The sequence below is a fragment of the Xiphophorus couchianus genome, chromosome 5 (assembly GCF_001444195.1).
Source record: "Xiphophorus couchianus chromosome 5, X_couchianus-1.0, whole genome shotgun sequence".
Classification (NCBI taxonomy): domain Eukaryota; kingdom Metazoa; phylum Chordata; class Actinopteri; order Cyprinodontiformes; family Poeciliidae; genus Xiphophorus; species Xiphophorus couchianus.
The window spans coordinates 308,778-336,712 of record NC_040232.1 but is presented as its reverse complement, the minus strand read 5'-3'; the positions used below and the strand labels follow the sequence as shown (position 1 = coordinate 336,712).

Sequence of the window (27,935 nt, the reverse complement as noted above, 5' to 3'; positions counted from 1 at the left end):
GATGTTACTGTGGAGCATCGACTCTGTGGCCCAGAATGGAGCTGTTAGCATGAAACTGTCATACAGCAACACAACTGTCATTTAAACGCCTTCATTTTTTAGTTTCTTATTCTAATATGTCTAACATTAATATTTATCTGAAGATCTGAAACATCACTGTGATAAATCAGAACTATAAAATAAAAAAAATTTAGATGGATTTTATGTTCAGTATTTTTATGTTTCTTTATGTTTTTTTCTTTGTAGTTCTCACAAGATGGCGGACAGCAGGAGGGCAACGCCACTCACAAGATGGCGGCCGCTTGACATTGGAGTGGACAGAGAGCGGTTCTTCTGGTTGCTGGATGAACGGCTGATGGCTGACTGGGTCCGGTCAGGTCCTGCCATCAGAACCTCGTCCTGGATTCACTGTGGAACCACAGACTGACCCGGTTCTGCTGCTGCATCAGGACTCTTTAACTAGGGGGCGCTGTGGGGGCGCAGGGGTTCAGACAACTCTCATAAGGAGGACTTGGTCCTCGACGCAGCCGCCGCAGGTTCGATTCCACATGTCTTCCCTTCTCTCGTTACCTGGTTTCCTGTCACATGAAGAGCCAATAAACCTTTCGAAAATGGAGGACTCTTTTTTTTAATGATGTACAGAAACTAAAATCACAGAAAATATGAGTAACAGATGATAATAATAATATCAGGAGGTCCAGAGCCAGTTCCACCTGAACCCAGGCGGGTTCTGGTTCAGCAGAACCCTGAGCCGACCCGCTGCGCCTCAGCGGGTCCTACTGAGCGCGCTCCGTCCTGACAGGAAGCTTCAGCCGCTGCAGCTTCATCCAGCAGGTCAGAGAACCGGGCGTCCAGCGAGCGCCGGCTGGATTTATTCAGATTTAGAACGAAGCGTTTATGTAACATAATGACGTCTAACACAGTGTCCATGTGGCCTTAAGCAGCATTTACCTTCATTAACAGCAGAACCCGATTCATAAAGTCTCACTTTGTTTTTATATCCAGATAAAAGATTCTGATCTGTTTGTAGGACAGAATCAGCTGAACAGAACCGCTGAGGTCCAAACCTACAGACACTGGAGGCATGTCCACTGTGTGTGTGTACTGTGTGTGTGTGTGTACTGTGTGTGTGTACTGTGTACTGTGTGTGTGTGTGTACTGTGTGTGTGTACTGTGTGTGTGTGTGTGTACTGTGTGTGTGTGTGTGTGTGTGTGTGTGTGTTTTTGTTTTTCCCCCTGCGTGGTGACATTGGCCTGACTCTATACCTACACGTGGGGACCTATTTACCCGTGGGGACCAAATTTGAGGTCCCCACCGGCACAACCCCATTTTGTAGCATAAAATGGTGTATAAACATGCCTCGTGAAGTTTTCCAGGAAGTCCCCATGAACTTCATTCCAAGACAAAATTTGTGCGAGTGTTTAAGGCATGCGCTCATAGTGGTCACACAGAGTATTGCAGTCCCCTTTAGGCTAGGTGTTCCGGAAGTGTGCTTCACTTACTGCTCACTCACTAGTCCCCCCTATTGGTCAGAAGGAGTTTTACAATTTAATGGCCAAATTCAACTTTAACTTTAAAAATCTAACTTTTTAAACTTAATTTCTTACAGTGTGGGATTATAGAGTATTTTTTTTATGTAATTTATTTTAGTTTAATTTAAAGTGAAGTTTACCAATATTTACTTTTTTATTTAATTTATTGCACTTAGCTTAGCTAAGCGCTGTGAAAACCTATTGAAACTCAAAGGCTTATTATGATTCTCCTCAGTAAATAAGCACCAATTTGGAGGCCTAAGAATATTCGAAAACTCAAACTTTGGAGACTGCCGAGGAAGATGGCAGCACGCTAAGAAAGCTCCGGAAACCAACAATTTTCTTTCACATTTATCTGGAATATACACCTCTCAATTTACCCTGATATAAATACATCTGACATGCTAAAACCTAAAGTATTTCTAAGAAGCCAGATATTAATAATTTACCGACGAAATGTCAAGCAACAACAAAGCTAACTACCTCTATCACTGGGTACAATGGAGCCACAACCAGGGACAAACAGATTACAACACATTGTGTGTAGTGATGAAAAGGTGATCGGTTGCAACCGCTGACCTTTACAGGAGATTGCACGACCTAGAGTCCTTCAAGACTGCAGGTCGGATCGCAACTGACACTTCTCACCATGGACACCGTCTGTTTAAGCTCCTCTCCTCAGGGAGAAGACTATGGTCCACCCGGACCAGAACGTCCCGCCACAAGGACAGTTTCTTTACCTCAGTCATTAAACTGTTGAACAATAGATAATTGACTCTGGCATAACACAGCCACTTTATCCACCTGCTACTCTTACTCTACTCTACTCTGTGTAATTTAATTAACAGTGTTTCAGTTTTGGTAATGGCATTTTTAAAATGTTCCTCTATTAATTGTCTTTTAAGGTATTTAAGATCTTTGCTGATTTCAGAATTATTGAAACTGCAAATTATGGGGACTGCATAAATGTTTCTTTTTAATTTATGTAGCAAGATTAATCAGTTGAAAATAAAAACATGATTTAAACAGTTGTCTTTGCTCTTCTAGACAGACAACAAACAAGCAGACATTACTCAGAACTAAATATTTATGTCTTTGATGTAGAAAAGTCCCTTCGTAAAGACTGAAACAGTAGCTAAACCAGAAATTAAATTAAAACTAATTTAAAAATCCCTAAAGAGAAACTACAATGTAGTATTTCACCCCATGTTCATTAGTCAAGTCAAACAGGTCATGTTTAGGCCTGCTTCGTAGGAATGATTTCCTGAAGAGTTCTGTGTTACAATATTAAGTGCAAAAGTTTTCTGCTAAACAAAATCCTTTATTTGCTTTTCGTTTTGTGTAAAGGTTATGCAGTGTTGTCCATTTTAAGTGGCTTACCCATACAAAATTTCATATGAATAAAAATCAAATTTCAAAGATGATAGATAGACTGTTACTGTTTAGTAGGCACTGTCAGTTAGGCTGAAAATGTCTCATGCCTGGTTCCCAAAAATGTATTTGGGAGCCAGGCATGACACTTGAAGTAGATTCCTGAGGTCAAACATTGTCAATGGCCTTCAACCAACACATCAAAGATGGGCTAACCCAAGTAAGATCTCGTAGTTCCTTATATATTCTTCTTGATAGAAGAAATTATCTGTAAAAGCTAATTGAGATTTGACCAACACTCTATAAAGCACTTCATATTTATATCAATTAACAGCCTCTTGTAAATATTTCAATAACATATATGCTCAATATGATTGTACAAATTGGTATTATGTCTTTCTTAACTCCCCTCATCTTTTTCCAATGGTTTGCTCCACAAGCTCTTAAGTAGGCCATTGGTGACATTGTACCCTTTGGTCTCTCCAGGCCTGACAAGAAGATAACTGAAAGAAGGATTGGATTTGTTTGACTGACTCTGTTTAAGTTAGAGTTGTTAAAACAATAAACTGTAGCATTTTTGAACTTTTAATTCAAAGTGCTTGGTTGAAGACAAAGAATGGTTGAAGAAGAGGAATCAAGAATCAGCATGCTCCTCAAGCAGGTTGACTGGCTCACATTTATGTATTTATTTATCCACATATAGTTTTCCTTATCTACTACAGCCCTCCACCCAGCTTCTCCACAATGGAGAAACTGGGTGGAGGCCGTCTCACACACATCCTGAGATTTGATGTCCCCACCTCACCCATGCCCATAACTCCTCAACATTCCCTCCATGGATTGGAGGGAAACATACTGTACTATAAAGTGCCGCATGTTTGAACTTTTAATGCAAAATGTTTGGTTGAAGATAAAGAATGGTGGGACAAGAGGAATCAAGAATCAGTATGCTACTCAAGGAGGTTGGTTGACTGGCTTACAATTCTTCAGTCTCTTTCTGCAAACCTTCCTAATTTATATATTTATTTTTCCACATCCTAATTTTCTGATTTGCTATAGCTCCTCGCCAGTCTCTCTGTAATGGCTGCCATCTCACACACATCCTGAGATTTTGCGTCCCCACCTCACCCATGCCCATCCCCCCTCAACATTCCTCCATAGCTTGCTTTCAAACTTTGCAGATTTGACTGGTGTGGAACCTACAAAATGTCCATTACAAAGAATAATTTTTTCTCCTGAAGCATTACTTTGGGAGATAACACAAGTTAAGTAATTAATTTCCTAGTTTTATAACTTAATTGATGTGTGGTAGAGTTGTGACGCCAAAGTTAAGGTGTCATTAGTTATTAACACAGGGCTGGGCCGTAAGCCTCAGCTAGCTGCTTTTTGCAACCAAGCAGGAACTCCGGCCTGTGCCGGAGTCTAAATCAAGCGCTCCTTTTTTGACTGCTGCACACCTGCACCGAAGGAGGAGATTCAGACCTTCATGCTAACATCCGAGGAATGAGGAGCAATCTAGCTAAAGAAAATGGTAAGATTATTGTTATTTTAATGGACTCCCGGTTATTATCTATTATATCACTCAGTCAGATATACTTTTAAATGCTGTTTAAACGTGTTGACCTGTAAAAACTGTTTCAATTGTGTTTCACTAGGATGGCTAGCTGACATTAGCCTAGCTACAGCTAATGAGAAGCATGCATGTTTTATTTTCAATTTATTGAGGTCCAGTCTTACAGCAAATAAATAGAAATAAAAGTGACAATTAACCAAAAAAAGGATAAGTTATTAAAATATGACTGCTCACAAAAATGACTCAAATGCAAAATAAAAAAAGCTAAGTTTGAAACATGCAAACCTAATAGAGCAGAAATCATGAAATATGCAATATTTTCAGTGGCCCTGCTTGTGTGATTGAAAAGAGTAATAACTTAAGAGTAATAACTTTTTACATGTGCTCTGAATTGAGAGACGATAGACATGAGGAGCTAAAACATGAGGCAGAAGTAAATGGATGCCTTGTGCATAAAGGTTGATTCTGCTGGGAAGGGAGCCTTCAGGCCACATTACACCAGACTACATCCTTTTTAAAATAATAAAGATTGGGATTTATGGGGTTTTTGGGGGGGGTGTAGGAGTGGGGGAGGGTATATTAGGATGAATCAGGAGGTTTGAATTGGAAACTAACTTCAGCATCATAACTTTAGGTGGGGGGGATCTGTTTTGGCAAAATTAATTTCAGGCCTTTAACACTGACTTATAATCATTGAATGCTTTTTTTTTTTTCCTGGAAAATGCCAACCAGAGAAGTAGATCCAGTGATAGGAGTGACGGTGGAGTAGAGTCTACACCCAGCTGTTCCAGTTTAAAAGGTGAATTATCTCAGGGAAAGGTGCATTAGCCCACAATGTTTTTCCCACATTTAAGTTGTTTTGCATTAGTGTTTCCACTAAATCAATATAATGCGAGTTATAACTGCTCAAGTGAGAGAAGGGAGGTGTGACAAGAAGTCTATTAAAATTATAATTTTTTTAACATGATTTTAGTTGCCTAGAAGAAGCTACCACAATATCAGTTAATGTTTGATTTAAGAGTACCAAGTCAGGTTTTTCTTAAACAAAGAAAAGGCTCAGCACATCTGTCGGTGATTTTACTTGAAATGCCAGTTGTTTCTAAATGTCCAAGGAAATAGAGATTTGTGTTGGGGGGAAGCTTTGGTAGAACCCAGGTCAACTGCTTTCCTTTTTGCATTCGACCATTGTTGACTTGCTATAACTTTGATAATTTTATTTAATAACCCTTAGTCTAGTTGTTCCAATCTTGAGTATTAAATTGAAAAAGTTAGAAATTTTAAAGAATTGCTGAAATTATTGAATACTGAAGGTCGGATATTTATTTCTAATCCCAAATTTAACATTTGTAACCTAGTGATAAGACCCAAAAATATTTTGAGAAGACCAAATATAGGAGATGCAGAGCCTCTGAATTGTTTTAAGGTGATATTAACTTTTTTTCTTTTTAAATTTCAGCTACAGATGAGACATATGGGCTTGATCCAGAGCAGAGGCAAATGGTAAGTGTGCCTATGAATAAGTTCAAAGGATGTGACAGTATTTCAGTTTCATTCTAGCTCACATGTACTCTTCATACTGCATAGCTAATTTAAATATTGTTCTAAATTAAAGTCTGGAAAAGTTGCTGCCCAGTTGTCTTCACCAATGAACATGTGCATTAGTATTTACAAATCCTACAGTGGTGAAAGTTATTTTCGCTGTAGAGAAGTGGCAAAAATGTTATGCAGAGAAATTCTTGAAAAAGATCATTTTGATATAAGCTTGTCGTATTGAGTTTGGGAGGAATGCTGTATCTTGACAATATGTCTCCATCCAAGTTGGCACCTTGTGTTTAACATGTCTGGATCATAGATGATGACTGAAATCAGGCCTGTTAAGAATTCTCAGATTTTCAAAATATTGTGAAAATGTTTTAATACCCCAGTGATTCACTTCTACTTATTTTAACTGATTATAAAGGCTGATGTCCTGCACAGATGTTTTCCTGTTCCACCACACTTGACTCAAATTAATGGATCATTAACAAATGTTTTATAACAAGCTATTGGAGAATGATTTGATTTGAATGAAGTGTGCTGTAGCAACCCCTAAACCCTGGGAGTTGCTGATTCTTGACTTAAAGTTTCACCTGGATGCATCATTCTCAATGTGGTCAGGTGCCAGTTCCATCTGGGGCCTGTGTCTCCAATTTGTTTAATTTCACAGATGTGGACATTTACAATGCTTGTTTTCTGTGTTTTATAGGATCAAACACGTCAAGCTCGTCGCCTGCAGAAACTTAAAGCCCATCACAATAAATGTGAGGCTCATCACAAGAAGCTCGTCACAAAGGCAACAAATGAAGTGAGGGAGAACACGTCTTTTCTCCATCAGAAGGGCTTAATGGTTAGTTTTGCTTCACCTTTTTCTTGATGTACCCAGAGATGAGAACTGTTAGTAAATGTACCATTGTATGTGTGGCTTGAGCTGTTTTGACAGTATTATTGTAAAAATATCAAGAAAATCTTCTTGCAAATTTCTTAATACTTACTATAATTATGTAATCAACACAAATTCATAGCTATCTTTAATGCTGGATAAAAACGTCTTTCAATTTTTAAAAGTTTTGTGAAACAAAAATACTGTCAGTTATTACAAGATTTCAAGTGTCCAACGTCACGATGCTTATCAGAGAAGAAATACATTTGGTGGTATTTGGTTGCTTTGCAAAATCATGTAACCTGAAACTTTAGACTGTGCACAGGAGCTTTCTTTGAGGGGGACTCACCTTGTCAGTCAATTCAAATTTATTTAGTGTCTATTACAATACAAGTTGTCACTAGATGCTTCCCAGAGACCCAGACATGGACTAATCAGGACTAAACCCAAAATACTCTGAAGCATTTATTATCTTCCAGTCTATGAAATTCCAATGGCCTGTCAAGTTGAAGTATAAAATAAATGTGCATAGTTTCAGTGTCATTTAATCTAAATTTAGTAGGTTAGATTAGGTGGTAATGGATACCAAAATCCAAAAGTAATTGGCCATGGTGTCTGATTTTTAACTGTCACATTTGAACACAGCAGAATATTAGCTTTAGGTATATTTGTAACAAATCTGGGTGGATCACTTCATGGTTTGTATTAAATCTGTAAGCAAGGCATTTGCTTTATTTATCCTCTCACCCACTCTATTAAGTACTGCGCTGTCATATTATACACCATGAAATGCAGAATCTCCAGTGTAATCTGAAGGAGCCTGTGCACTTTTGGTGCTGTTAATATGTGACATCTTTGGGATTTCTAAATACCTTGATTCAGTAGAAGTTAACTGTAGCTCTGTATTAAATTGTAACAGTTCATTTAGGCATGGACACATTTTAACAGTTAAACTTATAATTTTTTGGAGTCAAAACAGTCATCCGATGAGAGCGACGATACCATCATCCTTGGTCCAACACCAACTGAAGGGGACATGAGCGTGCCTGAGCTTACAAGAACTGACAGTGTGATTGTAAGTTTATTTATAAATATCATAGTCCAACCTAATGTTAAGACTCACTTAGGTTAGAAATTCTATTTTTTTGTAGTATTTAAAACCAAACTATCCAAGAACTCAGTTAGTCGCCATGTGCTGGTAAATCTGTCACTTTTTGAGGATGCTTAAAAATGTTGGAAAAACATTTGAGCTAACAAGCACCAAAAAAATTTAAAAGAAATCATACTAGTATTGGGAGTATTTCTTTTTTAATGAACTTTTTAAAACTAGTTGTACATATTTAACTTCTTCTGATTTGTTTATATGTTTGAGAAATAATCTGAAAGTAATTTCTCTCTTTTTAAAAAAAATAATTTTAGCTAAACAAACAAATGCTTTGCTACTCAGAAGCATCTCTATCAAGTTCTGACATCACTGAGGAAGAGTATGTTCCCGATTCTGAGGAATCTGAGAGTGGCAGTCTAAACGACAGTGACAGTTCAGTAGACGTTAAACAGCTCAAGAAGAGGAAGAAAAGAGCCCAGAAAAATACTTCTTCTCTGGAAGTCCAACCACTTAAGAGAATGCGTGTGACCACTTCTAGTTCCTTGACTGCAAAAGATCCTGGAGAATCTTCTTCAACTGATGCAAAAGATCCTGGAGAATCTTCTTCAACTGATGCAAAAGATCCTGGAGAATCTTCTTCAACTGATGCAAAAGATCCTGGAGAATCTTCTTCACTTGATGTGACAGTCATGACCTTGAAGAAGAAGGGAGATGGCAGTAGGGCTTACAATAAAAGGTACTTTTGTGCATTTTGTAGCAAACCTTACAGCAAAATGGCATGTCATCTAGAAGCAAAACACAGTGATATACCAGAAGTGGAAAGTGCACTGAAATGCCCCAAAGGTTCTAGAGAACGACGGCTGCAGTTGTCCTTGATAAGAAACAAAGGAAACCGTGCCCATAATAATAAAGTCATTAAAGAGGGAAAAGGAATGCTCATTCCCCGCCAACAATGCACTAAATCTGCAAAAGCTGGTGATTACTTGCATTGCATCAACTGCGAGGGTTACCTCAAGCGGAAATCCTTGTGGAGGCATATGCAGAGGTGTTATCTCAGTCAAAAAGTCACAGGACTGAAGCCAGGAACATCTCGAGTCCAAGCCATTTGCAAATATGCAGAGCCAGTACCAGACAGCGTCAATGCACAGTTTTGGAAACTAATACATGACATGCACCATGATGATGTAGCAAAAGTTGTCCAAAGTGAGAAGTGCATCTTGAAATTTGGAGAACATTTGTTCAACAAACATGGTCAAGATGTTACAAGACACGAATACATCCGACAGAAGATGCGCGAAACCGCACGAGTTGTTCTGCAAGGGAAGAAAGATGGCAAGTTGGAGACGCTCCCAGACTTCTTTGTGCCAGCTAACTTCCCTCATGTTATAGATGCAGTTAAGAAAGTGGCTGGCTTGGATGAAAGAACAAACGTCTTCAAAACGCCATCTTTAGCACTCAAGTTGGGTCACAACCTCAAGAAAGTGGCAAATGTTCTTGAATGTGAGGCTATGATCTCAGGCGATGAGAATACCATTCACAATGTGCGAATTTTCAAACAAATCTGTGAGACCAGATGGAGCGAGTGTGTCTCTTCCCATGCTCTTAGGACTTTGAATGAGGCTAAGTGGAATGCTCCTCAGCTTATTCCCTTTGCTGAAGACGTTAGAAAAATGCACCAGTATCTTGACACAAAAAGGATGGAGTGCCAGAGGAACCTGAAAGAAGAAGCTGTAAAGAAGAACTGGGCTGAACTTGCCAAGATCACGCTTTGTGAGGTGATAATATTTAACCGGAGAAGAGAGGGAGAAGTATCCAAGATGCCACTGAACGCTTTCACCTTGAGAGATACCTCTGTCACCCATCCAGATGTGGAGCTTGCTTTGTCAGAACTTGAAAAGAAGCTGTGTAAACACTTCCAGCGAATTGAGATAAAAGGCAAACGTGGCCGAAAGGTTCCCATTCTCCTAACTCCTAATATGGCACCATCAATGGAGTTGCTTGTCTAAAATCGCCGCAATTGTGATGTGTTGGATGAGAATCCATACATGTTCGGGAGACCACAGACTCTCAATCACTTCAGAGGATCGGATATTATTCGTGAGATGGCTCAAAACTGTGGAGCAAAACACCCTGGAGCATTGTCCTCAACCAAACTGAGGAAGCACATGGCCACCATGTCAAAGGTACTTAACCTAAAGGACAATGAAATGGACGACCTAGCCGGCTTCCTTGGCCATGACATTAGAGTTCATAGTCAGTATTATAGATTGCCTGAAGGGACATTACAGTTGGCAAAAATCAGTAAAGTGTTGCTGGCACTAGAAAGAGGACAGCTCTCCCACTTCAAAGGACGAAATCTGGATGAAATCAGCATTGATCCACAAGGTAAATTGGTATATTTTTTGTGAAGATTTAATTTGACCCCCTGGCATGGCACGTTCTATTTATTTTGATTTTGACTTTGTAAATAAAAAAAAAAGATGACATCTATAAAAGTTTGAGTGTCAGACATTGACAACAGTAGGAAGAAGTAGCTCAGCAGGCATTTTTTATATTACATATTCTAATTCTTGTAGTTTTTTTGTTTGCTTGTTTTAATCTTTGGGAAATTCAATCATAATTTCCCATTGTAAATTGCTCACTTGAATGGCCATAGAACAAGGAAAAGCGCTAAGACTGTGCTGACAGCATATGCAATGCTTCATAGTTTAATATGATGGATATTTGTTACTTCATTTTCCAGAGAAAATGTCTGTGGACAGTGGATCAGACACTGAAGAAGAGGTTGACTCAGCTGAGAGGGATGCTGGTACTTCATCTTCCAGATCACCAGATGTGGATGGCAACAAAAAAGTAGAAAATGGTGAGGAATCACAAATACATTGATTTCTGCCTTTTGTACAATCTGTTGTCAAGACAGCAGTGCACTTTTAGATTTGTGCTTAGGCATTTTAACTTACTCTCTAGTGTATTATATATAATATATTTCGATTACATAAAGTAGATTTTTAGAATAATTGTCAGAAAACCACAAGGTTAAGCTGTTGCCATCTTGTTTCTCACCTGGAAGTTGGAAACCAGATTTTATGACATTAAGTTGACTGACTATATCACATCCATCACTGCCAGGGATGTGCACATGTGAAAAAGTGCTTCCATGACACTTTAGTGAATTTGGGGATTATCGAATCCCCTGAAAAAACACCTCTTGGAATTATAAAAATGGTTTACTCGACATTAAGAAGTTTTTTCAAATAAGTGCCGTTTCCATTACAAGATCTTTTTTTTTTTTTTTTTTTTTTTTTTTTACATTTGATGGATAGATACAGGTCATGGAAATGAGTCTGATAGTTTCATCCATAAAAGGAGAAATGTTTTAAAAAGTGTTGCTAACAGGGCCAAACTAAATGTTGACGGTAAAAATTAGATAATTACAATACCAGCAGCTTTTGATTTAGTGCTGTTAAGAAATTAGTACAAAGTTAAACTGTTAAGCTAATTATTTGAAATGCTTGTATAAAGTAAACATACTGACTGCTTACACTGTTGAATACGCTTTTACTTAATATACCTTTGTTTAGGTCAATTTGGGGTGACCAGGAGATGCACCACTGAAGTTGGACAAAGCAATGATCTGCCCTCAGCAAAAGGTAAGAATATTTATAAGCGTGAAGAAAATGAGATTGTAGATTTCTGATAAATATTGAACCTTTAGAGGCCACTGTCCTCTATCATTACTCTTTTTCATGTATGTCATTTTTGGGTTCTGTCATTTATACAAATTTTCAATGTACTCTGTAACTGATAATTTTGTCCAATATTTTGAGATTTCTTTGGTTTAACAGAGAGGTCAGATGACGAGGTACTGGCAGACATGGAAGTCTCTGGCAACTCCAACACGACTAACGGTAGTTTCTCTTCCTCCTTGGAGATTATCAATGAGCAGAAGCTTTAAAAATGTTGCCAGACACATCTTTCAAACTGAAGAATTTATCTGACTGCAAATTTTTATTATAAAGAAATTATAACCACCGGGTCTAATGTCTCAACTGAATGTTCCTCCTGCAAGCCAGGCTTGAGAACATGTAAACCTTTAGTTATTTTTTACACATTTAGTGTTCATTGAATATTTCACATTATCAGGTGTAAACCTATTTCCAATATTTCCTTAATTTTTTTATTGAACTAAACAAATGGGTAAATAATGAACATTTCACAGCACTGTCTGTGTGGTGTCAAAATTAGGCTTCCTCATTTTATAATCTCATGAGGATTACATGATATCTCAACATATAAAACTTTAGAATAGCTCAATTTTCATTTGACTGCATACCCTCAAGCAAAAGTTTGGTTTTACTTCTTCTCCCCCTTCTCTCTTATTGCCACCTTGAACTGTCTTCAAACAGCAAACTAACTAGACTGATCAAAGGTAGTTTGGGTGATTATTTTAATCTTTCTGTTTAACTGCACCTATAAAATATTTCCAAAACCTATAGTGCTAGGAGAACTTATCAGGCCCTGCGAGTTTTCCCAGTTTGGACTCTGTGACAAAGGGAGATTTAAGTTTTATCCATTAGAGAGCCCCGCTTATGTTGATGCTCTCTTAACGTAGGCTCACCGAGTCTCCAGCCACCATCAAATCACTCAAAATCTTCCTTTTGGTGAAGTGTTTTTGAAATGGATGATATTTTAAACAATTTTGTTGTATTTTTTGAACATCCCCTTGACCTTAATTATTTATGCTTGTGAAGTATTTTGTACAATTAATTCTCTCCTGTACCTGCTGGTGCTTCTATAAAGGATGGGGAGATTTATGTGTTCTCTCACTACCAGTTGTCAGCTTCAACAGTGACAACTATTGGAGCTGACAGCTGACCCTTAAATATGAAATAATGCTTTACTACAGCTGTAGTAAAGAAATGTTTTCATGATAGCTTTATAACTTGCTCTGTCATACAGACTGAAACATTTTTTCATTGAAGAACACTTAAAAGTGCCCCTAATTATTTTCAGGCCCACCACAAAAGAAGAGACTGAAGTGGAACCAAGAAGAAATCCAGGCAGTGGAGAAAACACTCATGGACTGTATTGACTCTGGAAAGGTTCCTGGGAAAGCCCAGTGTATGAAGTGCATTGAAACCTCACCAGTAGCCCTCAAGGACAGGACATGGCAAGGGATTAAATTCTATGTGAAAAATCGCATAGATGCATTAAAACGAGAGACTTTCAAAAGAAGGTAAGCGTTGACCTTTTTGTTACTGTGAAAGAAAACGGATCATTTATTAGTGCCATTACCACGCCGATTCTGTTTGGAGTTTCTGCCGGTTTTGAAGTTTTGAGACAGCTGCAGTCAAGTTTTGTAATGCAAGTATGTATGCATACTGTATGTTCATGTTTATTGATACATATCAATGAATACATTTCATTTTAGTACATGCATGTTGGATTGTATGTATATTTTTTGCAACAAGATACTGTAAGTTATGCAATAAAATGGTTCACATAGAACCAGAAAATGTAGTCCATTATTGATGGTTGGCATTAAGCATGTTACCAGGCACTTAAAAATAACATTAAACAAAAACAAATTTGATATAACACAGTTTATTGACTTAAAAGAACTAGGATTGCTCATATTTGACAAACTGTGTTCCCAAAAATTACACAGTGCCACCTGGTGGTAGTTGGTGATGGACATGTCCCCACATGGAGCCAAAAACCTGACAGATTTTTGATTTTCTAAATTTGATTAATTTTTATGTTAAAGATTATATTTCATGTTCCAATATCCCTAAAAAAAATCCAAACCTAAAACCAAGCCTTTAGCTCATTTAGAAAGTTGGGTCCCCACGTGTAACCACCTAGTCACTCGCCAAAACAAGTCCTCACGTTTCGGGAAATACAAGTATGTGTGTATCTGTGTAAGAGAGAGCGACGGGGTGTGTGTGTGTGTGTGTGTATCTGTGTAAGAGAGAGCGACGGGGTGTGTGTGTGTGTGTGTGTATCTGTGTAAGAGAGAGCGACGGGGTGTGTGTGTGTGTGTATCTGTGTAAGAGAGAGCGACGGGGTGTGTACTGTGTGTGTGTGTACTGTGTGTGTGTACTGTGTGTGTGTGTGTGTGTGTAGTGTGTGTGTGTGTGTGTAGTGTGTGTGTGTGTGTGTCCATCTGTTCAGCGCAGCAGCAGGTTTCCTCCCTGCTGCCTTCCTTCCTCTGTGTGTTGATAATAATAACCCAGTTCTCCAGAACCAGGAGGACAGAGACATAAACCCAGTTCTCCAGAACCTCCACTGGCTCCCTGTAGCTCAGAGAATAAACTTTAAATCCTGTTAGTTTATAAATCACTGAACGGATCAGAACCACAACACATTAAAGATCTGCTGCTGGATCAACCTTCCAGACCCCTCAGGTTCTGATTCTGGTTCTGGTTCTGCTCTGCATCAGAACCAAACGAGGAGAAGCAGCTTTTAGCTTCTATGCACCACAGATCTGGAACAAACTTCCAGAAAACTGTAAACCAGCTGAAACACTGAGATCCTTTAAATCTGGACTAAAAGCTGCTGTTAGAGTTTTATTAGAAACGTAATAAATGATGAATTTAATGTGATGTTTGATTGTTGATTCTGTTTTATGACTTTGTGTTGTGACATCACAATGAAATAAGGTATCCCAAGCAAAAAAAAAAAAAAAATTAACCTCCGAGAATAAAATATAGGTTAATAAAATACACATAATTTTTGTTGTATTGATATGTATACAAGGATGTCTTGTATGTATGTATATATTATTTGTGAAAGTCCACTTAGTAAAAATATATCTGGGTCACAACTTTTACCGGAACTTATAAAAAGGAACGGAGGAGAAAGGGGTGGGGCAACACGCTGGAAGAGACGCCGAGCGACGGTCCGAGGAGCTGGCAAGATTAGCCCGGAGAGAACTGACTGCTGGACTAAAAGCGTGGCCAGAGCAATTCAGAAAGGGGTCAAAAGTCTTCTGGAGGCAAGGTAGAGCCACACGGAGCATTGACCGGACCCGAGGCGCTCGCGATCCAGGCCTGACGAAGGGAACCGCCCGGGTACACAAACGCCGACCCGGTGAGACCCTTCCAATTTTTTTTTTTTCCTTTCTTTCTTTCTTGTATTTTTGGTGCACGAAGACGGATTAATATTTTTGGGCCCCAGCGTTGTTTTTTTGTTGCGCAAACGGAACTTTATTTTTTTTGGATTGCCTAATTATGGACTTTTTTGATGGACTATTATTATTGATGAACTATTTCTTTTTCTTTTGATTTATAGGCTGGGTTATGGTCTTAGATTTGACTGTTTCATGGTGTACTTGTAAAAAATTAAAGAATGACGGGTAAAATACTATGATTTCAGGAAAACAATTGATGATTAAATGTAGCGGGCAGCTAGTAGCCGCTTCAGTGCGCTGAGGTGTCCCCTCTTTCTTTTCATTAATGAAATCGTTTTTCTAGCATTGTTTGATGGTCATGCTTATTATCAAATTCGTATAAAAAGAAGTAAAAGGACTCACTTGAGCGTGTACATTTCCCGTTTATTCGAGGATTTTGTTACAGTGTTTATGATGTAAAACTCTTTGAAAAGCCTTGCTGCTGAAATGTTCTGTACATATTAAGGTGGATTGATGGTTGATTGATTGAATAATCTCTAATCTTTAATAATCTGAGTTTTTAGCTGAGTAGCAAAATTAAACCAGCAGAGAATCTTAGTGTTTATCATCAGAGCTTTTAAATCATCTTTAAACCAGGCTGTAGACAAAAAGCTAATTATCAATAATTCATTCATCAGGAAAGTCAGCTGAGTGTGTGTATGTGTGTCCAGATAAGGGGTAAAACGTCCCACAAACACAGCAGCAGGTGAACAACGACAACATGAGGGTCAAACACAACAGGAAACAAAGGCAGCACTTCCTGTTTGGGGCAAAGAAGCAGGAAGTGACATCACATGGGCTCATTATACCAACGCTCAGCTGGAATAATGTCATCTCTCCGTGGGGGAGGGGAGGGAGGTCACATGGTGTCATCATCATGAGTTTAACCTTTGACCTTTCAGTTTCCCTGTGAACCCCATGAGCAACAAGACCCGACCTCTGACCCTGCAGCCTGTCACGCCTCTCTGTGTCGTCATGGTAACCCCCATGCTAACAGCTAGCTGGTTGTTTCTGTTGCTCATGAGGTTCGTTGATAAAGAGACAAACAGATAAACGGTTTGCGGCTCGACCCGGTTCTGGTTCGGATCCACCATCTGTGAACAGAACCAAAAACAGAAACTGGTTCTGATGGGCAGAACTGGACCCAGACCGGGGGACCCATCAGGGAGGAACCGTAGGAAGACTTGGATCAGAACCCTCCCGCTCTGAACCTGTGGTCCAGTTCTAACCAGAACCAGAACCAGATAATGTGCTGGATTTTCAGAATAAAAGCTCCAGATGTGTTCGGCGTCGGCTGCTCAGTAAAGTGTGATGTGAATCTTGGCCAACGCCGCAGAAACATCCTGAGCTGCAGCCGGGGGTGGGCGGGGCTTTGTGATGTCACAGCAGCTGGCCAATCAGAGCGTACTGCACCCAGCAGCAGGAAGTGCTGGTCTCTGCTGCGGCAGCCATGTTGGATTCTGACCTGATGGACCTATGAGGTCACTTCCTGAAGCCCAACAACTTCCTGATGAAGTTCAACTCGGGAACAGACGGGTCAATCTGGGCTTTGACTAGGCCGTTAGAAGGAGGATCATTTGTTCATCAATTCAACCCGATTTAGTCACTCACGGTGCGTTACCATGACAACAACACAACACACAGGTCACGTGACAGACTCGCTTCCTGGAAGTAAACCGTGACGTTTAGGAGAGGCGTTTGAACAGGTGAAACACACCGCCACCACCATCATCATCATCGCCAGGTAACTCCGCCTACCTGCAGGTTCTTCCTCCACACGTTGACGGCGGCGAAGGCCAGCTGCATCTGTTTCCTGCGCGCGTCTTTGTGCCGCTTGTAGGCGATCTCGATGAAGATGAGGAAGATCCCAGCGACGATGCCGCCAGCCACCAGCATGAACACACCTGGAGGGGCAGGGAGATGCAGCTTACGGTTCACCTGGCTGGCGGCGGCGGAGAGGGCGGGGCCTGCGTCCTACCTGCCATGTTCTCAAAGGTGAGTGTGGCGGGGGCGTTGCTCCTGGAGTCGCACTCCTGGTAGCGAACCCACGTCTTGTCCAGATCCTCCATGAAGCCGTTCTCGTGCGAGCTGCGGAGGAGGTGGGCGGGGCATGAGTGGGCGGGGCTTTGTGGAGCTGCTGAGGCGCGGCGTTCGCTACCTGAGAATAGCCAGAGAGACGTTCTGCTTCCAGGGACTGTCCTTCCTCATGCCGATGCCGAAGCCGGAGCGGAAGAACAGTTCCCCCGTCGTCACCAGGTCGCATTTCTGCGACGCCTCGAACTCCAGCACGGCGCTGTCCCAGATGAAGGCGTGGAGCTTGCTGAGGGCGGAGCACAGGCGCATCAGGACGCTCACACTGCAGGCCTTAACATTTACTGTCTAACCGCTTTGCTTTGCATCGCATGCGACCTGCATGTGATTCCTGAGAGAACTGAAAACAAGCAGAAAGTTTCCCAAATGCGCAGCAGAGAACGCAGCAGCGTACTGAGCATGCTCAGTGGAAGTAAACATGGATGCTGATGCAAAAGCTGAGCTTATGTTAAGGGCTGTAAAGATTCGTCGAATGATCCCAGAACCGCCTTTATTAAAGTTCCTCTGGGTAAACCAACAAGTTTCGTTATGTGTTATTTAGCGCACCGTGTTCCGGCTCAGCGCTTCCTCTGAGTCGTTGCTAAGTGCTAATGCTAGCAGCATAACGTCCCATTTTTAAGTTTGTTCCAGGATTTCATTGGTTTATGATAATGTCCGGGGTTTTATCGTATGCTGCTGCGCGCTCTTCCTACTGCCCATATATGGATGTTATGGCAGCATTTATCTCATTTTACCATTTTTTATTCAATTAATCGATAGATTCACTTAATCCTCGTAATCGGCCGCCGGTGGTTGCCATGGTTTCCATGGTTGTTTTTCTTTGTATCAGGAAGCAGAATAGTGACATTAGTTCTGGTCGCATTCAACCGACCTGAACGAACAAAAAACATCGGATTATAAGAATCTGATCTGTGTTGTCATGGAAACATCAGCTACAGGTCGCATTGAGGCAAAAATGAGGGAGTGGCGTCCCTCCAGGCCGCAGTGTGAAGGTGGCCGGCGAGGCTCCGCCTACTTGTCTCGGACTGCCTGGATGGCCTCGGCGGCGCTCTCGTAGTTGTGCTTCTCCATGTGGCGGTACATGGTGCTCAGCTCCACCTGCCGCCGGAAGTAGATGTCCACCGAGCTCTGCTTCACCGTGGCGTAGATGAACTTATCTGACGGGTTACGCAGCTGAAAGCACATCAGGTGTTACTGCGTGACATCATCACCCCGACCGGCGAACGGACGGCGGGCGCTCACCCTGGGGTCGTTGATGCCAGTGATGCGCTCCTCAGGCCGGTCCAGCACCAGGAAGGCCGCCAGGTTGGCGGTGTACGACGCCACGATGATCATAGCAAACCCCGCCCACACCATGCCCAGGATCCTGGCGGAGAAGCTCCGCGGGGCGCCTGCAGAGGGAGCGGCGACACGCCGTCAGCGCCGTGGCCGAGCGGGCGCCGCAGGCGAGCAGAAACACGAGAGTCGCTACCTTCTCCGATCCCAGAGTTGAGCAGAACTCCCCAGGAGAACCACATGGCGGAGGACAGGGTCAGGGCGTCTTCTTCTTCTTCTTCACTGTTCACCTTAAACCTTCCAAACGGGCTGCAGACACACAGCAGGTCAAACCGGGTCAAACACTGCACACACGTCACCACGTTTTTCAGGGCAGACGGAGGCAGAGCCAATCAGAGTCAGCGATGAGGTCACATGTTCAGATGATTAACTTCACTGAGCGTTTCTGTGCAGATTCTAGTCTGAACATAAAAACAACACACCTCTCTGGAAACTTGGCTCCGCCCCCAGACGAATGAGTCACCGATGTGGGCGGAGCCAAGTACACTGAGGGGGCGGGGCCAGGTGCCACCCCTCAGCGCAGTCTGCTCTCAATGTTAGTCGCTATGTTTTCAAACGGACTTTAAAAAAATCCAGCAGCCAGAGATTCAGTGACTTTCTTATTTGCTTTTACACACTTCAGTCTAAAGAGGGCAGCACTGAGGCAGGTTCAGGAAAATACTGCAGAATTAAACCAATTTACACTAAAATGGACAGAAACAGAATAGAAAACTCAGAACACTTTGATTTGTCAAACTTCTGTTTTTTTTATTCATAATTGAATACAGGCACAGTTATATTTATGCAGCTTATTTCTTCATCTGAGGATGTAAATTTTTAACAGTATCTTCAACACTATTCAGTATTTCTTTACATGGGAAATTTGCCCCAGTCTGTTGTGTCGTCTACAGGCCTCCATTTGGCTGTGTTAGTAGAACAGAACAGATTACTGTGTGGTAATATGTGACTGCTGTGTAGATCCGGATTGTCCAGGATTTAAAGTCCATTATAAACAATTAGCATTTATGTGGAGTAATTTTAAAAGTTTAAATGTTTTGAATTTCGTTTCAGTTGGAGGCGTTTTTACAACTCGGAACAGAGTGAAAAAGTGAAACGTTTACGGCCCCTCAGAAGGATTCTGGTTCCGCTGATGTAACCGAGGTCCAAACCGGACCCGACCAGAAACTCTGGGGTAGATTCACTTTGAAGATGAAGAAGTAAAGCAGCAACAGAGCAGAGCAGACCAGAACACCTGGAGGTTCTGGACGCGGCCGGCCTCAGGTGAGGTGTTTACCTGAACCGGTCTAGTAGGTAGAGCATCACTGCCACCACATGGACCGACAGACCGACTAACAGCCACAGAGTACTCTGGAACGGCTGCATGAACGAGTCCAGAGTGCTGCGGGGGATTTCCTGCACACACACACACACACACACACACAGATGTTAACACAGTGCAAGGAAACAATTCATACATGGATCCATCCTGGTTCTGATCCGGACTGGCAGCAGTTGGACGGGATTCAGCCTCCTGATGAACTGTGTGTCTCTGTGTGTGTGTGTGTATCATCCATCTCTGCTCCGTTAACCTGGTGAAAGCAGCTGGAGACGAAGACGATCAATCGTCCCTGAAACCTGCAGAAGGACTGGAAACAGTCCTGGAAGCAGAGCCGGGGTCGGTACCAGAACCCGGATCGGAACCGGTCTGTGGCTCCGGCTCACCTTCTTGACCAGGATGGTCAGGCCCTGGTACTTGAAGGGCTTGGAGAACTCGATGTACTGAGCGCGCTCGTTGTTGATGGTGAGCGGCGCCACAATCATGTCGGCCAGGCCGCCCAGCAGCTCTCCCATCATGCCGTTCCACTCCTTCTTGTTGCTGTTGTTCACCTGCAGGACAAGGGACAAATGGGTCAACCGGGTCAGAAGAGGAGTAGGAAGAGGAAACCATGCTTGTGTGAAGCATCGGTGGCGGTTACCACGGCAACTGGCCTCAGAGTAAGTCAACGTAAAAACAGATCCTCTCTGTTGATTGGTCCAGGCCAGGGGAGCCCAAACTTCCTGAGACCAAGATCTACTTTTTCTCTCACCAGCGGCTGAGATCTGCCTCGCGACACATAAAAATTGTAAATTAAACTCTATTGACTCATTTTATAAGCGAATATCCATCAGTTACAGCAGAAATAATAAAGTGATAGAAAACCTGATGCAGTTTCTTCCTCAGTGAGACTCTGTCACTGGGAGCAGGTTACTGGTTTCTCAGTCACAAGCTGGTTGCAAACCTGAGGCCAGCAGGTGTCAGTCAGTTCTGGCAGATCTGAACTTTGACCTCAATATGAGAAACTGCAGACTGACAGGAGGAACCAAAGAGCTCTGTAAAGGTAAAGGCAAATCTTCTGAAGTTGGGATGTAATTATGGCGGTAGAAGCCATTTGTTTGTTACTTACTGAAATATATTTGTCCCGTTTGATGTTTGTTGTTAATGACTTATACTGGAACGAGGTCATCAGTCCAAGTTTGTCGTTTATTGAACGTTCAGAAACTACGGCGGCTGTGATGAGCCACAGCGAAGGGAAACAAAGGTAAAATAACCTGAACAGGTGATCAACTCAGAACCACTCCAACCTTTTTACTCTCTCTCTCTCTTTTTGTCATTAAGCACACCTGTTACCGTGGCAACCGCCTGCGCCCCGCAAGCCGAGCAGAGGTTACGTTAAAAACATGACATTCAGTTCATTATGGTATCAATTTTCCAGGCTTGATATTTATTTCTCTGTTATTGATCAGCTGATTTAAACTCCTGCTCTGCTGCCAGTTGGTCTCTGAGTCGCTTTTTTGTTAATGAAACCAAAACGCACCGAATTGCGCAACACCTTGTTGAAACAATAATTACTGAGATTATTCATTTTAACACGTTTTGTTGATTTTTAAAAATTACCATTCCTTAATGAAGCTACAAACGTTTAGGATCTCAGTGAATATTTTGATAAGCGCGTCAGAAGAGGAAGTTCTGGTCTCAGCGTCCTGGCGCCGTTCAGTTTGTCACCTGCTGCCGAGATCGACTCAGAACCTTCTGTGATCGGCGTATTGTGCAGCCCTGGTCCAGGGCCTCAGCGGATCCTCCAATGAGGAGAGTTGTCCGGACCGGTATCAGACCGGCCCCCAGTCTGATACCGGTCCGGAAGTGGGAGGAGCCTCACCCGTTCCTGCGTGCCGAACTTGCCGTCGGCCACCAGGTGAACCTCGTAGGTGAAGTTCATGCTCATGGCCAGCTTGATGAGCAGGTCGATGCAGAAACCGTAGCAACACTGAGGAACGATGGGCTGACCTGCAGAACCAGAACCACATCACCACCAGAATGGCTGCCAGCAGAACCGGTCTGGAGGTTCTGGCTCCAGGTGTGTTTGTACCTGGGATGGTTCCGTTGGGTCCGGTACAGATCACCTTCTTGATCACGACTCCGTTCACCGTGTGCTCCTGCTTACACGTCCCGTCGCTCTGCGTCGGCTTCACGTAAACAAATGGCTCCTGGTGGATCGTCACGATCTGTACACAGTGACCCAAACCGGGTCAGAACCAAGATGGAGGACCAGAGCTTTCATATCCTTATGGGAACCTATTTCTGTCTACAGAGTGGGGTTATGGAGACTGTTGCTCCTTGTGGGGACATTTTCTTGGAAACTGTTTTTGTGTTAGTGGTTAGGTCTGTGATGGTTAGGTTTGGTCAGTAGAGCCCAAAGTCGGTTCTGGAGGCCCGGCATCCTGTATGTTCTAGTCTCTCCCTGGTTTAACGCACCTGGATCCAATGATGGATCATTAGAGGCCTGAGAAGATCACTGACCTGCTGAGAAGGTTGTTATACCAGCAGGGAGGGAACTAGAGTATGCAGGATGCCGGACCAAAGGACCCACTTTGGGCTGCACTGGTTTAGGCTAAAGGTTAACCCAGTGGTTCAAAAAACATTTTCTGGGCCCCCTATGGAGTAACTGGTCCCACACATTGTTCACCCAGACATAAACCTAAACACACATTTTGTTTTCAAACTCCACTGAAGTTTATTTCACTCTTCAGGTTTCAACAAAACAAACTACAAACCATCTTTACAGTGAAACACTTTTGTGTTACTGTTTTTCATTTTCATTCATCCATATCACTTCCCGGCCCCCTGCAATGGCACTGCGCCCCCCCAGGGGCCGCGCCCCACACTTTGGGAACCACCGAGTTAAGGTAACAGGTAGGCTGTAGAGATTAATGGAAGTCAATGTCAAGTCCCCACAAGTGATGTAAACACGACTGTGTGTGTGTTAGTGAGACTGGGTGTGCGTGTGTCTGTCTGTGTGTGTCTGTCTGTGTGTGTCTGTCAGTGTGTGTCGGGGTGTGTGTGTGTGTGTGCAGCACCTTCAGCCTGGTGGACATCTGGTATCCCACTGGTTTCTCCGTCTCTCCTCCAGGCCAGATGATCTTCCTCTGAGGATTCATCACCACCTGCAGAGCGAGGAAGAGGAGGAGGAGGAAGAGCAGCCCGTCTCACTGTGACACACAGACTGACGGAGCCTCCAGGTGAATCGTACCTGTGTCCCGTTGAACACGCCCACCTGGATGACGCGCCCCGCCTTCTGGTGGTTCAGGATGCTGTAGGTGGCGAAGCGGCGGTCGCCATCGTCGTTAAACTCGATTCGTCCCGTCAGGCCGTCCGGGTACTTCGATGCCATCAGCACCCTAACGAGCCAATCAGAGAGCAGAACAACGCGTTCTTCAGGTCAGTGAAGCTGAATAACGCCGATGCGTTTGGAGGCCTGTAAGGAAGAGGAAGAGGATGAAGGGCGACAGGAGCGTTTATGACCCGGTTCTGAACTGCCATCGGACCGGCGAAGCGTCTCCGATCCCCTCATTTCACCTCCAGCGAACCGAGACGAGCCGCTTTGAGATTGCAGCGGTCAGAAATCCCACCATGGAGGCGTTCATTAAACGTGACACACCGAGGCCTTCAGGGGACGGCAGCGAGCGTACGACACTCGGCTACCGGCGAGCCGAGCCTTCCCACCCTGCAGCCCGCTAACCCAACTGACCGAACAGTACCACCGTTTGGACCGGCCCGTCTCGCCGCTCCGCCTGGTTCCAGTATCTGCAGTGCGGAGGACAGAGGAGTGGATAAAGATCCAGTTTATCCCAGATTGGCCTTCAGCTTGACTTCATTCAGGGAAGACTTGGATCAGAATCTCTCAGGCTGTGTTCACACCAGCCCACTTTAGCCACTTTAATCTGACTCCAGTCAATCGGTCTAGTCAATGTCCGGTTCCGTTGGTGAGGTGCGAATGCTAATCGACCTCTGACCTCTGGTCCTCCAAACCTCGGTCTGGTTCGGTTTGAATGTGAACACCAAGCGGACCGGAGACCGCTCCAAAAGCAGGAAGTGGACTACAGCGCAGGGCATTCTGGGTAAATACAACCAAAGCTAACATGCTAGCCTAGCGCTAACAGCAGAAATGGCTCCTGGTCTTTAGCCAAAGATGCTAAAATCTGACGCCTCCATTTTGTTTCCAATTGGTAAAGAAGGAAGTTGCGCTCAGTCTCTCCGGAGGTTTTTGTCGTTGAAGAACGTTCTGCGGTTCTTGGTGCAGCACATGTTGAAGTTCTGGTTCTAGTAGAACTGGGCCATCAGGAGGGAAACATCCTAAATGTCGGGCCTAATTGTCACGTCTCGGCTAATTAAGGAGGTTTCAGTTTTAAACGTTCTTGTTAAATCAAACTGTAAAACAAAATCATCAGACCCAAAAGCTTGAGGTTAGATTTCCATCAGACGTGGAGCGGGCGAGAGGTACCGACCGTTTGAAGAGCGGCCCGGTCCGCCAGATGTTGGTGTTCCCCACGCAGCCCCGCGGCGGCTCCGTGATGTTCTCCTTCTCAAACAGCTCCTGCAGGGACTGAGCCACCACGGCCACAGCGTCCGTGATGTGAGCCGACTCGTTCTTCCCGTTGATCAGCTGGAGGCCCAGCAAGCCTGCAGCGTGCACACACACACACACACCCACGCACACACACACACACACACACGCACACACAGCAGGAAGTTAGACTGGATTCACTCTGCACGCTGTCCTCATTCACGCGCTCTGAGACACTTTAATCTGAGGTAATTAACTCTGTGTAATTCAGACACACTCTCAGGGCTTCAGGCGCCAGGTCAGTGTTCAGTAACACCAAACTGCATGCTGGGAGTTCACGCTCACAATCACCACCATTTGTCTCAGGGTAGAAAGGTCCCACTGGGACATTCTGAAGCGTGACTGGTGATTTTCTTCTGCAGACTCGTCACATTTGTCCTCCAGCTGAGCCTCAGCCGCCAGCTAACACTGTTAGCATCATCAGAGCTAATTTACGTCGGCCAACTTCCTGTCCGCCGTTCCAGAGGACATCCAGAGCAAAGACCCAACACTGGCGCTGGAGTGAAAAAACTGATTTTATTTACTGTTGTCACTCACAGCGTGATGAGTGACTGGGAGGATTCCTCCTCATTTCATATCAGGTTAGCGTCTGATTCCGTCTTATTTCCTGGATTTATTTTGGACTTTGGTATTTGTTCTTCAAGGTTTCCAGAGGGTAATTTTTGTGACATCGATGAATCTCTGAGGAGCTGGTTCACGCTAGGTCTCTCCTAAACATAATAAAAAAGCAGAGGACAAACTAGAATATGATTTGTTCCCATTGAGACCAGTAAAGATTCAACTGCATATATTTGTGGGAAACTATAAACAGCTGGACATGCTAAAATGCTTACGTTTTTTGATTAAATTATTTCACAGCTAGCTTATCCACTGCACCAACCCCACAACAACATGTTTGCCTTGAATTTAACCCTACCTTCTTACAGTTAAACCTATCAGACTTCATGTAGAAGCATTTGCATTTGTCTTGAGAACAGAGAGAACCAGTGCTAGCATTCCCCAACACATAAAACTGAAATAAAGAGAATTTATACCATTTTTAGAGACAATTAACTAACACATTTAGTAAAACCAGTGAAACTATATGGACACTTTCTGGTGGAGAATAAAATGGGACAAGCCCAGCATGCTAGTAGGCTAACATTTAGTAACACCTAGCTAAACAACTAGGCAGGACAACATTTTTATTCTAAACTAGGACGATGTATGTCTTACCAGTAAAACAAACTGGAACATGTTGTAAAAGCTGACCGTAAGAACAGTGACCAATGCTAACACTGCTAGCGGGACGTTGCTAAGTTAGCTGGAGCAGCAAATGCAGGCCTTTTTCTTTCATAAAGTCAAACGAGTCTGTTGAAGAACAACAACAGCAAAATCCAAAATGTCACAGTTCAGCCTGGTGGGTTTCTTTTCAGGAAACTGGTTCAGAGCCAGGAGGAGCTAATGCCCAAATCTAACAGAAACTGGGAGTGAAACCAGTTCGAGACGGTGATCTCTGTGAGGATGAGGAGGCTAAAGACATAATCCTGGCTTTATTACAGCCGACATCATTGCTGTGTCCTGTTCTAGAAGTACTGCAACCTTCAGTGCCAGAAACAAGGAGGTTCACCGTCTTTCAGTTTTCTACCAACCAGGAAACAATTTATCACCAAATAATTTGGTTTTCAGCAAGTCTACGAAATGAGCTCGGATTACACATTACGCCATGTCATCATTTACTTATCAAAAATAACCCGTAGTACCACAACACCACACAGTCCAGAGAGACGGAGAGTCGATGGCGTGGGTCAGTTCTGCAGCCACAAGACCGGGTCACCTTACAGTTACATTGAGGTTCCACCAAACGGTGGAGGAGATTGTCTTAGTTGCTTGACCAATTGAAAGGTAGCAGTGTCATGTGATATCTTCTGTGCTTCTGCTCATCTGAGGAACATATTCAGTGCTGCTGATGACCAGATGAGTTTATGTCCTGATTGAAAAACCCCAAGAACTAAGGCTTGTTTTTATACCATGACTGTAGGAAAGAAAGGTAACTCTAATATACAGTAGAAAGTACCAGGATGTTCAGGACTCTTGAGAACCAGAACAAGATGAGCAACTACAGAATCTGATCTACTGGATCATCTGAAACACATCCCTGTATAGAAACCTCCGACCTGCTGAAGCAGAGACAAACGGCACTGAGAGCAGATCAGCAGCACTTTGAGAGAAACTAAGAAGGATCTTTCTCATCACATTGACTTCCAATGTGAAGAAAACATCACTTCACTTCTCAGAGTGCAGCAGCTGGTTGGCAAGGATGTTATATAGAGCAACTCAAACCACAGCAGGAGAGCAGATTACTCAGCAGCCAGAGATCCAGGTCAGGATGAAAAATGTCCCGGAATCAGGAGGTCAAAGGTTCAGGACACCAGGATGTCTTAGGCTCGGGGTATCAGGGTATTGGGGTATCAGAGTGTTAGGGTATCGGGGTATCAGGGTGTTAGGGTATCAGAGTATCGGGGTATCAGGGTGTTGGGGCAATGGGTTACCCAGACACTGTTTTGTAAGATGAAATCAACAAAAGACGCTTCCATCCTGTCTGAAGTGAACTTTGTTCTTCTGACCCTCTGAGTAATCAGCTGACTCAATAAGCCCCGCCCCCAGCCTCCGTGTTGCAGAGGTGGGCGGGGCCTTTATTGATTCCAAGCATCAGGCAGAAAACAGGAAGCAGCAGAGGTGTCTTACCCATGTTCGATTGGACACGCGTCACGGTAACCTCAGCAACAACCCCCCCCTCCCCCCACACACACACCTGAACATCAACCCCCCCACCCCTCCCACGAATCGGCCCGTGATTGGCTCGTGTACTGTGAGAACGGGCAGACGGGCGGGCGGACGACACACACTATAGAAATGAAACAGAAAGATGTTAGACACATTGAAAGCCACAGAAACAATGGAGAACGGGTGGTTGGGAACCTTTAAACACGTCTCCACCGCCGCCGGATGTTTAAACGTTCAACCAGCAGTCAGAAGAACCAGAGACAACAAGAAGCTCAGTGACAGAGAGGAAGAGGAGGAGGACCGACTTCCTTCGTCAGAGATCCTCAGCAGAGAGAGAGAGAGCAGCTGTGTTTCCATCCAACCCTGGAGCAGCTCAGCAGGAAACACCCAGAGGTGAACCAGCAACCTCCTGATATCAGGAGAAAACGTTTGGAGTTGAACCAAAGCTCTGACATCCAGCCCAGTCCTGACCGGAGTTTAGAGAGCAACTGGCCCTTTAAGGGAAGCTCCTCAGACGTCCACACCTGTCCTGACTCCATCATCTCCTTCCTCAGCGGGTAGAGCGCCCAGCTTCTGCACGACCTGGTTCAGTTCTAATCCTGGAGAACCGTCTGACCCAGGAGGACGGTCCCAGGCCTCCAGGGTCGGTG

The 27,935-nt window shown here is 43.4% G+C and overlaps 2 protein-coding genes across 4 annotated transcripts in view; one reads left to right on the top strand and one right to left on the bottom strand.

The window, feature by feature from the left end:
- The window catches only part of grin1b (glutamate receptor, ionotropic, N-methyl D-aspartate 1b), a 77,972-nt gene that overhangs the window by 4,635 nt on the left and 45,402 nt on the right, over positions 1-27,935 (bottom strand). For 2 of the 3 annotated variants that reach the window (XM_028017403.1, XM_028017406.1), the window contains 13 exons: positions 24,401-24,575; positions 23,146-23,293; positions 22,973-23,059; positions 21,985-22,120; positions 21,775-21,902; positions 20,300-20,464; positions 19,872-19,990; positions 18,735-18,847; positions 18,506-18,654; positions 18,279-18,436; positions 17,331-17,492; positions 17,151-17,260; positions 16,931-17,076 (listed from right to left, as the gene is read on the bottom strand). In XM_028017403.1, coding sequence (XP_027873204.1) covers positions 16,931-17,076; positions 17,151-17,260; positions 17,331-17,492; positions 18,279-18,436; positions 18,506-18,654; positions 18,735-18,847; positions 19,872-19,990; positions 20,300-20,464; positions 21,775-21,902; positions 21,985-22,120; positions 22,973-23,059; positions 23,146-23,293; positions 24,401-24,575 — 1,796 coding nt within the window. Of the gene's footprint in view, positions 1-199; positions 579-16,930; positions 17,077-17,150; positions 17,261-17,330; positions 17,493-18,278; positions 18,437-18,505; positions 18,655-18,734; positions 18,848-19,871; positions 19,991-20,299; positions 20,465-21,774; positions 21,903-21,984; positions 22,121-22,972; positions 23,060-23,145; positions 23,294-24,400; positions 24,576-27,935 lie in introns of those variants that run through there. The other variant, XM_028017405.1, reaches the window with a different exon arrangement.
- Positions 2,475-10,239, top strand: LOC114144504 (uncharacterized). The gene is made up of 6 exons (XM_028017407.1): positions 2,475-4,435; positions 5,210-5,276; positions 5,934-5,977; positions 6,723-6,863; positions 7,867-7,971; positions 8,316-10,239. Exons 1-6 carry the CDS (start codon positions 4,433-4,435, stop codon positions 10,005-10,007), a joined length of 2,052 nt encoding a protein of 683 aa, XP_027873208.1. The 5' UTR covers positions 2,475-4,432; the 3' UTR covers positions 10,008-10,239.

Excerpts from the sequence above, each read along its gene's own strand:
- LOC114144504 (XM_028017407.1), top strand. Across the intron at positions 5,277-5,933 it reads CAGCTGTTCCAGTTTAAAAG|CTACAGATGAGACATATGGG; the intron begins GTGAATTATCTC and ends TTTAAATTTCAG. Across the intron at positions 5,978-6,722 it reads ATCCAGAGCAGAGGCAAATG|GATCAAACACGTCAAGCTCG; the intron begins GTAAGTGTGCCT and ends TGTGTTTTATAG.